This window comes from Hibiscus syriacus, unplaced genomic scaffold (genome assembly GCF_006381635.1).
Source record: "Hibiscus syriacus cultivar Baekdansim isolate YM2019G1 unplaced genomic scaffold, ASM638163v2 tig00110336_pilon, whole genome shotgun sequence".
NCBI lineage: Eukaryota > Viridiplantae > Streptophyta > Magnoliopsida > Malvales > Malvaceae > Hibiscus > Hibiscus syriacus.
Window position 1 is genome coordinate 82,084 of NW_024062690.1, and position 16,303 is coordinate 98,386.

General features: G+C 34.6%; 1 protein-coding gene across 1 annotated transcript; it reads right to left on the reverse strand.

Moving 5' to 3' along the window:
* Window positions 1-7,188: 7,188 nt before the first annotated feature.
* LOC120120277 lies at window positions 7,189-9,383 on the reverse strand. The gene is made up of 2 exons (XM_039139945.1): window positions 8,335-9,383; window positions 7,189-8,206 (listed from the first exon to the last, which is right to left on the reverse strand). The coding sequence occupies exons 1-2, from the start codon at window positions 9,381-9,383 to the stop codon at window positions 7,189-7,191; spliced, it is 2,067 nt and encodes a 688-aa protein (XP_038995876.1).
* Between the last annotated feature and the right edge of the window lie 6,920 nt (window positions 9,384-16,303).

The following is a 16,303-nucleotide window of genomic DNA, read 5'->3' on the forward strand; positions in this document are numbered from 1 at the left end:
TGTTTTAGAATTTATCCGGAATCCAATAATGAGCAGAGATAGAAACAGCAAAATATAAAGTTAAAAAATAATAATTAATTTAGTATACCTATAACTTTGCATGTGGATCGAGGCAAGAAGACTCCCGCAATACTTCTTCGCATTGGTTGTTTTCACCTGAAAACAAAATCAATTGTAACTCAAAAGGCAGTGTACAATATCAATTTGAGATTCAAACATTAGAAATCAAAGGTTTTCTCGTTCGAAATGATAATTAATTCGTTATTCCTGATTTTATTCATCAACCAAACAGTGGCTTAGGGCAACGCATTATTCAAACGTTAGAAGATTATGATCAATCAAAGATCAGAAGTTACAAAACTACATGTTCCAGCAATGGATGGGGAAATTCGAAGCCGATAAAGATGCGTACCTTGAAAGCTACATATGTTGCGGAATACGACTATCGGATAGACCAAAAGCATAACTAATAATTTGAGAAAATAAAAATGAAGATTAAGAAGACACAAATTTTACTTAGAAAACCCCTAAATAATATAGGGTAAAAACCACGGGCAACGGTAGAAGAATTTCACTATGAGAAAATAGGAATTACAACTTCCATCGATCTAACAAGGATAAAACAATGATAATTCTCTCTTGAAAAAAGGAGAAAACAACTCTCAAGAAAACTCTCTAAATTCTCTAGTATTGGGAGAATGCTAGAATGATTTGGGATGGTTTTGAAGCTAAATAGGTTAGCGTATTTATAGTTGAAGCTTAAGAACTAATCTTGTAAATATCCTAAAGTTCAGGGACTAAATATGCAATTATCCCATGCCAAAAAAATCAACAATTTCGGTGGAATTTCTTTTGCACCGAAAGTTTTCTTTGCGTCGAAAGTTTTAAGCCAACTTGCTTTAACTTTTTAACAATCTCCCACTTGAAGATTTGATTGAAACAATCATACATTCACACCATTCTTTCTACCTTGTACCTTCATATTGGTTACATTTCTGACAGGCCACAAGAGGATCGACACCAAGTAAATTTATCAGCGTTGATCGCCTTCGTCATGAAATCTGCTATATTGTCTTTGGTATGGATCTTCTGCATATCTACCGTCCCTTCTTCCACCTTTTCACAAATGAAACGGTACTGAACTCGTATGTGCTTTGTCCTTGAATGAAATGTTGGATTCCTTGCTAGATGCAAGGCGCTTTGACTGTCACAAAACAGAGAGACATACTCTTGATTGTGCCCAAGCTCCTATAATAGTATCTTCAACCAAATTGCTTCATTACTGGCTTGTGTAACTGCTGCATATTCTGCTTCTGTTCTTGACATAGCCACAACTGACTGCAATTTTGAAACCCAGTTTACAGCTCCACTAGCAAATTTGAACACATATCCTGTAGTAGATTTGCTTTTATCCAAATCCCCTGCATAGTCAGAATCGACATACCCATTGATAAGTAAGTTTTATCCTCCGTAACATAATACAACATTTGAGGTCTCTTTGATGTATCTCAGGATCCTCTTTACTGTATTCCAATACTCTTTGCCTGGATTCGTCATGTACCGACTAACCACTCCCACTGCTTGTGTAATGTCTGGTCTTGTGCATATCATAGCGAACATTAAACTTCCCCTGCCAATGCATACGACACTCGAGACATGTCCATCATCTCTTCTTTGCTGCTAGGACTCATATTGGAGGATAATTTGAAGTTAATAGGAAGAGGGGTAGAAATCGGCTTACAATCTTGCATGTTGAATCGTGACAAGATCTTCTTCAAGTAATTCTTTTGTGAAAGCCAAGTCTTCCTATTACTTCTGTCTCGGTGAATTTGCATTCCTAGAATCTTGTTTGCTGATCCCAAGTCCTTCATTTCAAATTCCCTAGCCAGTTGTGCCTTCAATTCTTCAATATGATCTTTGTTGGATCCTGCAACCAACATGTCATCCACATACAACAACAATATAACAAAATCGTTATCACCAAACCTCTTGAAATAAACACAAGGGTTTGCGTTATGTCTGTTGTATCCAAGGCACATAATGAAGGAATCAAATCTCTTATACCAATACATTGGCACCTGCTTTAGACCGTACAAAGATTTGTTCAACCTACAAACCAAGTTCTTCTTTTCGTCTTCTTCAAAACCTTCAGGCTGGAGCATGTAAATCTCTTCTTCAAGATTTCCATGAAGAAAAGCTGTTTTAACATCTAGCTGCTCTAGATGTAAATTCAATATAGCACACATTGCCAAAACTACATGAACTGTTGTTAGTCGAACCACAAGAGAAAAGATTTCATTGAAATCAATATCTTCTTTTTGAGCATATCCTTTGACCACCAATCTTGCACGATACCATTCCACTTGATCATCAACATTTCGCTTGATTTTGAAGACCCATTTGTTACCAATTGGCTTCCTTTCTTGTGGTAGTGGCACAAGGTCCCATGTATTATTTTTATGAAGGGCTTCAATTTCTTCTTGCATCGCCATCATCCATAGTGAATCATATGAGTTGTTTATTGTCTCCTGGTATGTTCATGGCTCATCGTCATCTGTTAAAAGGCAGTATGCAATATTTCCTTCTATAACATAATCTGAGTTCCAATTGAGACAACTTCTCACATGATCTGATTGACGAGTTGTTGGAGCTTCAGAACTCTCTGGTTCTTGTTCATCATGTGTTGGTTCTGCTTCAGAAGAATCTCCTTGTTCAAACTCTTTTTCCATATGTATCTATATAGTCTCTGACTTTTCAGCGATATCATCGTCTTTTTTTCTTTGTAGTTTATATTCTACAAAGATAACACCCCTACTAATGATCACTTTGCGGGCAGTGGGATCCCACAAGCAATACCCCTTTATTCCATCATCATACTCCAAGAATTTGGATTTCCTGGATTTTTTTTGATCCCTTGCTAGATGAAGGTTTGTCATAACATTCTTGTTTATCTCGTTCCATTTGCTGTCATATGTGAAATCTACCGGTCTTTCACTTATAGCCGCTAGACACTCGTCTTTCATCAGGATGACCTTCATCTTCAATTTCCACAATGAGAAATTTCTCTTATTGAACTTTTCAATATCAAATTTTGTTGTCATAGCTTCTATTACGGATAGCTCCCACTATTTCACTATCTTGAATAGTTCTCTAGAATCTTCAAATAATGGATAATACCTTCTTACTTTCTTATGTTGGAAGATCCACCTTTTGGTGGCAACCACAAAGATAATAAGTAGATATTACACACTCTAATCTGGCTCTTGATACCAATTGTTGCAGAATACGGCTATCAGATAGAGCAAAATCGTAACTAATAATTTGATAAAATAAAAATGAAGATAAAGAAGACATAAATTTTACGTGGAAAACCCCTAAATAATATAAGATAAAAACCACGGGCAACAGTAGAAGAATTTCACTATGAGAAAATAGGAATTACAATTTCTCTCGATCTAACAATGAGAAAACAATGATAATTCTCTCTTGATAAAAAGGAGAAAACAACTCTAAAGAAAACTCTCTAAATTCTCTAGTATTGGGATAAAGCTAGAATGGTTTGGGATGGTTTTGAAGCTAAATGGGTTAGAGTATTTATAGTTGAAGCTTAAAGATTAATCTTGTAAACACCCTAAAGTTTAAAGACTAAATGTGCAATTATCCCATGCAAAAAAAATCAACAATTTCGGTGGAATTTCTTTTGCACCAAAGTTTGCTTTGCACCGAAAGTTTTAAGCCAACTTGCTTTGACTTTTCAACAACATAATTATCAGTTTTATTCGACAACTTAAGAGAACATGAGATCTGCTTCCTCAGCTAAACTATTCACCAAAAACACAACAAAATTAAGAAACAAATCAAAACAAAAATCCAAAAAAAAATGTAGATCTGCAAGAAAAAAATAAAATAAAAGAACATACAAGGAAACTTGAGCTCTGAAGGGTCGCTGCTAAGAAGGTCGCACGAGCTCATTTCGAGCAATGGCTGTTAATGCAAGAATAATTGCTATGGAAAGGATCCAGTATAATTTGTGTTTGGTTTCTTTTAATAGTGAACGTGTGTCCCAAAAGAACTAAGGAACTGAAGGGAAAGAAAAAAAGGAATCTCATATCATTCTATGATCTTAGCTCTCCTTTAATTATTGGATAATTTCTTTTATTATTAGTATAAAGTACACTAAATGTAATTTAATTAAGTTTTTTTATCGATTATGTAACTAAATTATAAATTAACATGTCCATAATAATAAATTTTAGTTTTACATATAATTACATTACCCTCGACCGTTAAATGATATATAATGTACGTATATGATAACTTTTGTTAATGTAATAACATGTTCAAAACAACGTTGTTTTAATATGGGTATATTAATACTTAAAATGATGATAGTTTTTTTGAAAGAGGGTACTTTGTATTATATATCACACAAAGTACACCACCCCAAGGACCTCATTAAAAAACCTCTCTAATCCTAGATGGAGGAAAAAGAGTGAACCTTGGGATGGAACAACTTATAACGACCATAGGCCGTATTACATCCGGAACCAACCCTGAAAAAGAACACCTAACATCAAACAAAAAAATGCTCTAAACTGAGCAACCACATTCTACAAACCACCCACATAATCAGTAAAGCATTAACAAATTGAAATCAAACCAACCCCCACAACAGGAAATCTAACAAACAAATTAAAGCCTAACTATACATACTAAAGACAAAACAATGGCAGCAAAATCACCAACACTGGAAACCAAATATGATAGATTCAGGACACCTCACGAAATCAAAAGCTTGAGGAACTAATGATGGCCAAACGATGTGAGCCCAGACCCCAATCTACAACAGAGCCATGTTGAATATCTGATCTAGTATAAATGACAAATTATTAAACCTGACTTTATTTCTACACAACCAAAAAACCCAATTTGCCATAAATCCCTCACTTTCCTTCTAATAGACTGTGACGACCACATCGTAAGAAGAAGCTTGACGTTGCCGGGAAGATAAAACTAACGTTCCATAACTTGCACCACCTCTGCCACACTTCCCAAACGATATTACAATGGCAAAACATATGAATAACATCTTCCGAATGAACTCTACAGAACAAGCAAAGCAACTGATTATTATCGATAATCCCTCTCTTATTCAGTTCAGTCTTAACCGGAAATCGATGATATACCGCTTTCCAAACAAATACTGCAACTTTAGGATGAACAAACTTGTTCCAAACCACCTTCCAAATATGATATTCAATCTTGCCAAACGTTGCCTGTTTAATGCAGAATTTTTTGGAGTAGTATTTACCATCAGAACCACTAAGCCAATTCAATCTATCTTGACCGTGACAGTCCCCAACATCTCTATTCAGAACTTCAATAAACTGATTCCAGATCAATAATTCCCATTCGAACATTCTTCGCCTCAGATCAATCCGCCAACACCAAACACCATTAGCCCAACTCCCAAACTCAGAAATCATTCCCTGTTTTTTAATAGCCAACCCATATATTCTAGGGAAAGCTACTTTCAATGAACGGACTTCAGTCCAATTATCTTACCAGAAATCAATTCTCGTACCATTCCCCATGACATACCGAACCTCTGAAACTAAAGTATCATCATTCATCATCACCGGCTGCATTATATTGTGCCAAACTCCATTCGACCTACGATACCTAGAGCAATTTGGTAGAATTGACTGCGGATCGTACTCATATTTTGCCACAATAATGTTTTTCCAATAACTATCAATCTCTTCACTATACCGCCAAATCCATTTATTCACCAAAGCACGATTCCTATCCTTAATATAAAAAAACCTATCCCACCATGAGATTTCAGACCACAAACTAAATCCCACTTTATCCAGTGAATACCTCTATCATTCTTACCATACCACAAATATGGATTTAGGCATAGAGAATAACGACATGTAATATACCAGTAAATTCCCCAGCACATATTTGATTAGCGTAACCCTTCTCCCGAAAGAGAGTAACTTACTTTTTCAACTTTGGAGCCAAGATCTTACTTTCTTTACAATCGGTTGCCACATTTGCTTAAGATTTCTTTTATAACCCAACGGAAGCCCCAAATAGGATGTAAGAAACCTATCCCAATCGTAGAACAAGGTATCAACCCATTCTTTAACTCTGCAGTCATCAACATTTATACCAACTAGTTTCGTCTTATGCATATTAAGTTTCAGTCCAGCAGCAACCTCAAAATTTTAAGCACTCGAAACAGGTTTTTAATCTTGTCCTCTTTTGCTTCCGAGAAAATAATTAAATCATCAGCGTATTGGATGTGAAAGACACCCAATCTAGATGAACCAATATGGACCCCTTCACACACTTGGAGTTTGACAGTTTTAGAAAATAGCCCACTTAGTGCCTCATCCACAACATTAAACAATAATGGTGACAGAGGGCAGCCTTGCTGCAATCCCCTTCTGATGGAAAAAAATTCAACGGACATCGGTTAACCAAAACATCAATATTTGCAGACGATACACACATCTTAATCCATCTCCTCCACTTTTTTCCAAACCCCATTTTCTTTAGGATCATTATCAAAAACTCACAGTCGACGGAATCATAGGCTTTACTGAAATCCGCTTTTACCATGATTGCTTCTTTTTTATTTCTCCTCAACTCATCAATAATTTCATTCGCGATCAGAGAACAATCTAAAATCTACTTATCAGCCATAAACGCAAACTGATTTTCGCCAATCACTTCGTTTAAGCAAGACGCCATTCTCTTCGCCAATAAGCGCGCCACAATTTTATACAAACTTCCCACCAACGATATAGGTCTAAATTCTTCAGGATCTTCAACTTGAATTTTCTTTGGAATAAGTGCTAAAAATGACTTATTGAAGGAATAGTCCGAAATATTTCCAAAATAGAAGTCGTCCAAAAACTTCATAACTCCATATTTAATATCCATCCAAAAATCCTTAAAAAAATTCAAGCTAAAGCCATCCGGCCCCGGCGCTCTAGATCCATCCGAATTTTTGATAATGAACCATACTTCATCTTACGAAAAAGGACATTCAAGCCTCCTTTTGGATTCATAACAAAGCCTTTTGAACGGAACTCCATATTTCTTAACTGGGATCGTGTTCACATCATTGTACCAAGACTGGAAATGCTTTACGAAAGCTTGTTGAATAGTAAACTAACTTTTAAACACCGAATTATTCATTTTCAGCTTCGAGATCTGATTCATTCGGCCTCTCATCGCAGTTGTAAGATGAAAGAATCTGGTATTCTTATCACCTTCTCTAAACCACTTTAATCTGGACTTTTCTAATATGACAATTTTTTTCTCTAAGACCTCAATAGGCTCCGAATTTAACTCCCTACTGACTTTAGCCCAATCTTTAGTCACATTCTTCACTAACAACAACACGCTATTCATGTCCTTGCCCCGATTTGCATGAAATACCCTCTTTATTTTCTCAGCTAACGTATGGTCGTCTGCCCAATGGTTAAACCATTTGAATGGCCTACAGGCCTTTTTGATCTCTTTTTCGTACAACAGAACGGGATTATGATCTGAAAGGCTTATATGAAGCGTAGCCTGCACCAGATTTGTACTTAAACAAGCAATATCCGCTGAAATTAAAAATCTATCCAATTCATTAATCGCAGTACACGCCCCACCTCTAAACCATGTAAAAACGCTCCCTAAACTAGGAACCTCAACCAATTCCCATTTTGAAATGAACTCTTCAAAGATCAGCATTGAGTTCGAAATGTCCTGAACCTCCGTTCTTTCAACATCCGACCTAACAATATTGAAGTCCCCCCCACAATCACAGGCACCTTCATCAATGATGCTACTTAACTGATCAAAAAAACAAACTCTATCACCGTAAACATTCGGACCATACACATTGATGATGCTTATTTCCAAATTATGCTGAACAATCCGACCTTTCAACACAATAAATCTTTTGTAAACTCTCTGGCAGCTAACATTAAAGAAATTCCCATCCCACATAGACACCAACCCACCAGATGCACCTTCTGCCGGAGCATATACCAACTCTCTACCTATTCTCCCCTTTAGCCTTCTCTCTACCGTAGCATGCAAACTCATAACTTTTGTTTCCTGAATCAGCATCATACTAACCTTATTTGATTCAGCAACTGGACACACAACTCTAACTTTCTCCCTCTTTCCCACCCCTCTAATATTCCATGATAATATAGAAATTCCTAATTCCATAAATTAAGCAGAAAACCCACAAACTATTAACACCAATATCCCATTAACTAAGCGGTACATAGCTTACCCGATTAAACTATTGACTCCAACCTCTCGATCACCCTTTTCCTTGATCCTCCAAACTGCACTCCCAGAGTATCCGCCACCGCTAACACAACCTCCGCTTCCATTTCATTCCCCAAAGGTTGAACAAAATTATCTTCACTAAACAGAACACCTCCCTTTTGGGCTCTCGCAGAAACATACCTACCCACACATCCCTTCACCATTTTCTTCAATTTTCTAGAATTATCTCTTATCAGCGCCTGACAACCGGGATGCATGTATGAATCCTTGACACCAATATCAAAATTCCCCACAGCAGACACGGGCACACCTTCAACAAAACTTGGAATTTTCTCTTTTTGGAGCACATATACATTTTCCATATTTTCAACTACAAGGCCTTGCCACGATGATATTTCTTCTACTGAGACATCAATAAGCCTTGAACTGTTCGAGATGGAATGGGTCGTACCACATTGGGTTGTCTCTCTATTAATTTCAACTAAACCAATGCTTTCATCCACCATTTGGTTAATGGGCCCATCTATAGATACAACTGGCACTTCATGTAAACCAACAAATGTTTCTTCCATATTTCCTACGCACAGATCTGCATGCATAGACCTACCTGATATCCCTCTGTTTTCACTCCTTTGACTTTGCACCTCATAAAACCTATCATCATTATACCCTACATCGATATCAGCAACACCATCACACTCCTCCTGCAACCTTGGGAACATACCATCATCATCAGCTACTAGTTTCCCTACTACACCGCCGGTCGGAAAACCATCGATGAAAACTTTTTCTTCTTCGTGATCTTCCGTAAAAAAAATTATTGTGTAAGCCGTACCATTGATGATTAAAATACATTTCTCTGGCACCGATGACGCATATTGGACTTCCATAAGCACCCTAGCTTCGTCGAATCTTGTTCTATTATATGTATCTTCATGGATCGACACAACTGAGCCCCAAAGACTACCCAAGTCATTAAAAAACTTGTTGCTCCAGACTATCAAAGGAACTTCTTTCAAAACAACCCAAATTGTCCTTTTAATTTTCTTCTCATACCCTTCTAATAGTTCCATTTCTTCGAACCAAGTTTGAATCCATTCAACTCTACTATCCCATCACAACTTACGCTCCGATTCTCCTTTAAACTGAATGACCACCAGCATATCGTGCCAAATACTTACCCTAACATCAAAACATGCTGCTTGTAAAGTTGTCTGGACAATCTCCTCATTATACATCCTTTTTATTTTACCGACCAGACACCTCTCTCTCCACCTAAGTTCATTCATCGGAACCACTACATTCGCTCTAGATACTTGACTAGACGGATATGTGTTTGAAGCGCCATCTTCCGAGATACTAACATGGACTGTAACACTAGAATTTACCACCCTCCACTGCTTTAACACTGAGTCCTTTTCCTGTGACAAACATGCTTCATTATTCACGACGCCCAAAGCGTATTTAAAAGACCTCGAATCCCTTAGAGCCAGTTTCCAGACCTTCTTAACATATTTTTCATTCTCAAAACTATTACTTTTTGTTACGAATGAGTTTTCATGAAACACTCGAATTCTGTATCGATCCATCATTCTCCCATCTGCCCTTTGGACCGCTGTAATCGCTTCGTTTTTGCTTCTGAATCTAACAAACACGAAGGTAGACCTATCTAATAGCCTCTTTCTACTTCTAAACGCAATGAACACATCTGCCACTGCACCATACTCCTGAAACGCTTCTTTGAGAGTGGACGGATGGAACCTCTTGCTTACATTGTTGACAAAGACAGAATGAATCGTTGGCTTTTGGTTTGCTCTCCCCGTTCCTCCTTTCCTTCCTGACGCCATTCTTATAATAATCGATTAGTTAAAATGATGACATTTTAAGACTATAAATCATCTAACATGTGTATAGATTTTTTTCACTCAACTTTAAAACGTTTAAAACATTTATATCATGATCAATATTGATAACTGTCATAAAAAAATAACATCCCACGGTAAAATCTTCAAAAATCTAAAATCCTAAAAAAAAAAAACTCTCAACTTCAAACCGTATATTCTCCGACAGCTACTGCTCAAAGCACTAAGATCGCAATCGTCTAGCTTCCAGCGTTCTTCCATTCGCCGTCGTCACTATCAATACTATGGGGGAAATTGGGGAAAGGGTTTCATCAACTCAGCCAGTCCGACACTATGGGGATGACAAAGTCAATCACCTCCTACTTTAAAAAGTTATATCATAAAACTGTTATATCGCCACATATCTATGCAACAACATCGAAAGAACTATATCTATGCATTCCAAATTGCATAAGGTTAGCATCCAATTGAAAACGTCTTCATGATTTCCAAAACACTATTTTTAGGTAGCTTTATTCTCAGCTCAAGCTTTTCGGGAAGCATCAGTAATCTAATCCTCCACCGTACATATGTATAAAAATCGTATATCAGACTTACACCAGTCCAGCACAACACCCTGCAAACTCAAACTTCATGTTAGACTTCAGAACCAGAAAAGAAACCTAAATGCCCCCAAAGTGGATACAAAGATGATGAACAGTGGTGACAGTGAAGGAAGGACGGTGACTATGGTGTTCGAGTGGCAATTGTCAAAGAAGATAAGTTTTGAAGCTGAGCGTAGACTTTAAGTGACATGAGCCCATGACATCAGTTTTTTGGAAGTACTCATAATTTTATGTAAACTTCTTAGAGAGGAACTTACAAAATTTTATGGGATAAAAATAAATTATCAATAAAAAATATATCTAAAATATATGATTAAATTAACCATTATGGCAATCTTCTTTTCTCTAATTTATCAAATTTAAATTAGTGAAAATAAAATGGAATTGAACTTTCCTCTGGGTAATAATTGCGGTTAATCTTGTGAATTTCCATGGAGAGATATCTTGCAGGCTTTGAGAAATTAGACATTCCCTAACAGAAATAACATTCAAATAAATTTTGAACTCAATATTAGAAAGTCAGCATTTATGTAATATCCCATTAAGGCAGGCTTCTCTTTTTAGAAATCTATATATTGTCATAGAAAATAGGCCATACAGCAAATAGAAGAACATTGATCTCAGTTACTGTGTATCATACTCTGATTCCACTTGTTCACATAGTTATAGACAAGTAGAACTCTTCAGCAAGAAAAGCAAAAATAAAGCTTTCATGTTTCTCCAACTCCCTCCACGTCTAAGATACTTGTGGTGGCTGCTATATGCATCTTGCCTTCGATTGAGCATGCGGGAAATCTCAAATTGAGTGTTTTCTCTTGTTCTGACTTCTGATTTATGATACTTGACAAATCTGTCATGGTTACTTGTAGCAATGCATTCAGGTCCACCATGCCGACTCTTTCTATGTATACTGGTCTACAACTTCGATCGACACAATGAAATCTATGACGGTAGCATTTATTCACTTCTTCAAGCTCGACGAACTTAAATTTAAAGTAGGAAAGAACTTATAAAATTTTTATTCACTTCTTCAAGCTCGACGAACTTAAATTTAAAGTAGGAAAGAACTTATAAAATTTTAGAGGACGAAAATATATTTTTAATAGAAAATGTAAAGAAAATATCTAAAATATACATGAATTTAAAACTTTTAGAAGAGGTAACCGTCTTACCCACCCCTGTAGGTCCATCCCTTCTTGCGGCATTGAAGATAGTTTATAAACATTTCTTTTGCTTTTGGCAGATCAGAATCTCTCGTTCTTAGAAACCTAAATCCATTAGGAAAATGTATTAAAAAATAATATTAATATCTACGTAGGATATCGATATCTAATATTTAATATCAGGGTTCTAAATAACGGAACGAAAGTGTTATTGCGGCCGCTATTTCGCGGTAGAGCCGCCCTCCGACATCGATATTGTTCAAAAAAGCGGTGTGACATTAGAATCACACTAATAACGGCCGATAGCGGCCGCAACTTAATGGGTAACGGCCGATCTCGACGATAACGGCCCGTTATTCCCGTTATTTTCCATTACACAAAGTCAACAGCAAACTCAAAATAAAAGTTCAGATTTTCTCTTAAATTTCATGGTCCAAACTCAAAATCAAACAAAATCAGAAAAAAAAATATTTCACTTTGAAGAGAAGTACCTGGTTATTTTATTTTTATTATTGCTTTTCTTTTGGTGTAACAAAGTAAGGCTTTTTTGGGTATTTTTTTTGTAAGAATCAAGCTAGCAAGCAAAGAAAATTTAAGAACATCAAAAATAAAGAAGAAAAGAGACAAATTTTAACAAAAAAACTCCCTATTTTCACAATATTTGCTTTGCGTTTTTGTCTCCCTCTCACTCATGCGTGATACTGAAGAAGAAGAAGAAGAAGAAGGGATATAATAATTTTTTAAGATGTTTTAAATAATTATTTTTTATTTTTAATGTTTTAGATATGGACCAAAAAAAACCCAATAATAAGTTAATTAATTGTTTACTTTTTAATGTTTTGGGTTTGGACCAAAACATACCAAATAATTTAATTATTTTTGCAATTTGATATTTTTTTTATTTATGTTATAGGTTTTTCTATTAAATGATGGGTTATTTTTAATTGTATAAGTTTTAAGTTATAATATGTTAATTTTGGTAAGTGAATAATAACAAGTAATTTATTTTTATCTATTTTATTTTTTAGAGTTTTTCCTATGTTGATAGTCTTATTTCTTTTAAATAATAATGTATTCATAATGTTATTATTATTTAATTATCTCATCCTATCACTGAGTTTAATATTTGATTAAACTATATTATATGTATGTTAATTTCATTTAGAAAATATTCTAAAAATCGTTAAAAATGACTCTTTAAAATTATAATTATAATTATTATTGTTTAGGATAAGTTGTGCGAATTTTAAGAAAATTCACGACCGCGATACCCGTAATGACCGCGATGACATATATTATGTCCGCAATCGCGACAAACGCGATACAACCGAAAACGCGACAGCGAACGCTATTTAAATCCCTGTTTAATATTGATACCATTAGAAAATATATCGATACCTTAAATATAAAATGGGTTGATTTGTCCTTTGATTGCTTGATATATGTTTATATCCTTATTAGTCCCTAAAATATGTATGGTTTGTAAAATGATTATTAAATGTACGAATGAAATGTTTAAAATGTCTAATAAAACTTATGAATTGATTTAAAAATTGAAATATTTTATTTATCTTTTTTGACATCACTCTCTCGATCAGTGTAACATCCATCTCCTATATACATATTCTGTACACGAGATACTGATGTCACATCACTTTGAAAACAGTTTCTCTTTTGAAAACCCTTAAAATTTTGTTTTCGATTTCTTAAAACATAACATTTTTAAGATAAAGCCAAAACATTGATTGTAATATGTTACAAAGTTCTACTTAATTAAAAATTCAGAGCATTTTTAATACTTTAATTACATGCCAAACAAGTTTTCCAAAATAAGCTAGATTGTCCTATTGTCACTTACGAGTCAACCTTAATTGATGATCACCGCGGCTACAGCTGCACTCCTTACTCAATTAATCTTTGTTTTTACCTACGCATGGAAGCAACACACGTTAAACATTTACTTAGTGAGACATAATATTGTAAAGAACATTAAGGTATACATAAGTATATCATAGTTATTTGATTCCAAAATAATTTGTATCAACCATAAGGATTAGCTAAGTCCCTCTTATTGAAACCAAACTTCTTTCATACTATTACTATAAACATCCTTAGTATGTCCAACATACATTTCTTTCTTGTATATTTTTTTCTTTTCATTTTTCTTTAGTGATTATTCGTTAATTCCAGTTATGGCCTCTTTTCATGCATCCATTCATGCATTTTAGTTATGTCAGCCTTTCTTACCTTAATGCATCATTTCATGCATTTTAGGTATGGCATCCTTTCTTGCCTTAATGCATCCTTTCATGCATTTTAGTTATGACATCCTTTCATGCCTTAATGCATCCTTTCATGCATTTTAGTTATGACATCCTTTCATGCATTTTAGTTATGGCATCCTTTCATGCCTTAATGCATCCGTTCATGCATTTTAGTTATGAATTCGTATTAGAGCAGTTCATACTCTAGAACTCGTTCATAATACCCTTTCAATACATATAATGATAACATATTAAATACTATAAAACACACATTAACTTAAAACATTCTAATTTGAATCATTGTGAATCTTCTTCATCTCAAATAATTACAATAAATGTACTCACCCGGTAATCCCCGCAAGTAAGATGTATAGATGTCTGGCTAATCAACAACTTTATCTTTCCCCCTTTTCTTGTTAGATTCAGGAGTTTGGTTACGATCTACACAAGCATCCATTAAGTACACAGAACATACCAATGTTAGTATACTCTTTAACACTATACTTTAATAATATTCAAAAGTACCATTATTTCAATTTATATAACAATTTCAACCTATCTTGTAGTTACAAGCTCAATAGTATCGGTACTACTACCCTGGTATCGATACTTCTATGCTATGGTACCGATACCCCCTTTCAGTATCGATACCATTTCTATATTCTGTGTTGCATGGTATCGATACCTTTCTCTCAGTATCGATACTACTATACTATAATATCGATACTCCTTTTCAGTATCGATACCATTTTAATATTCTGGATCCATGGTATTGATACTTCCTCTTGTTAGTATCGATACCCCATCAATATCGATACCACTTGCATCAGTACCGATATTGTTCGTAACATTTTTACCTATTTACACCTATAATATCAGTACTATTCTATCAGTACCGTTATCCTTACCCATATTTACTATTTTTCAGCCCGATTTCTACTAAATTTTCCCCTCTAATCTCTTACTTTTACCTTCAACAATACTATTAAACTTTTATTTACTTAACCCCACTAATTTTCCTTCATTTAACCTCTTATAGCTCCTAGGATCTTAATAGAACACTTCAACTCAAGAATCATATCATTTTTCTAAGCATGTTTTTAATCATATCTCATGCTTCTATTCTCTTATTCAATCCTTTGACAAGTCAATTCTACTAATAAACCCCAATAAAAACACATATATCAACATATCATTCAAAAACTCTTTTCTTTAAATCTCCTATAAAACACCACCACTTAGTTTTAATCTTCTTTAATCATTCCTTAAGCTTACATATCACTTAATGTTACAAGAGCAACCCAAAATTTAAAGGAAGAACTAAGTAATTGAAGTTTACCTTATGCTATGGAGGAGAGCACTACGCACGTGAAGAAGAAGAATAGAAATGACTTAACTTTCATATTTTCCCTATTTAAAATCACTAATAATAATATATTTTAAATTCATTTTCCCTTTTAAAAGATCAAAATGCCCTCTTAATTTATCATTGGTACAAATTAGTCTAAACACTATTCCAAATTAGTTTTTCATCTTTTATCACTTATTCAAATAAATCTTAATTTTTCGAACTTTTTTCAATAAAATATTGACATAATATTTGGGTATTACAATCAATCCGATCCAAATAAATGGTGTTTCATTGATTCTGTCATCTTGTGTGCTAAGACACTATGGTTATGGCTTTAGAACCATGTAAACTTTCCGCTATTAGACTAAAGGTGTGATATATGGTTTGGTTTTATATGTTGAGGGAACATGTGGAGGCATGATTGAAAGTTTTTTTTTTAACTTTGTTGCTTTCTTTGCTGGTAGGGACCATATGGTTGAAAAGAAAATTAAAATCACATAAATTATTTAGCTGTTAATGGGACCTATTGAACAGTGTCGAAGTATTTTGTTTTGGTAACACAGTGTCAAAGTAAATTAAAGTATTAAGCTATTAAATAGTAAAATTAACATTATGCTTCATTATTATTTGATAGTCACATTTTCATTGTATTTTACAATAATATTTTACCATGGTAGTTATATTATAAATTATCATTGTGAAATATACTGGTAAATAATTTTTCTACTTTAATATATTTCACATTGAT

Excerpts from the sequence above, each read along its gene's own strand:
- LOC120120277 (XM_039139945.1), bottom strand. The coding sequence starts at position 9,383 with ATGGAACTATTAGAAGGGTATGAGAAGAAAATTAAAAGGACAATTTGG. Across the intron at positions 8,207-8,334 it reads AGGAAAAGGGTGATCGAGAG|AGGGGTGGGAAAGAGGGAGA; the intron begins GTTGGAGTCAAT and ends ATGGAATATTAG.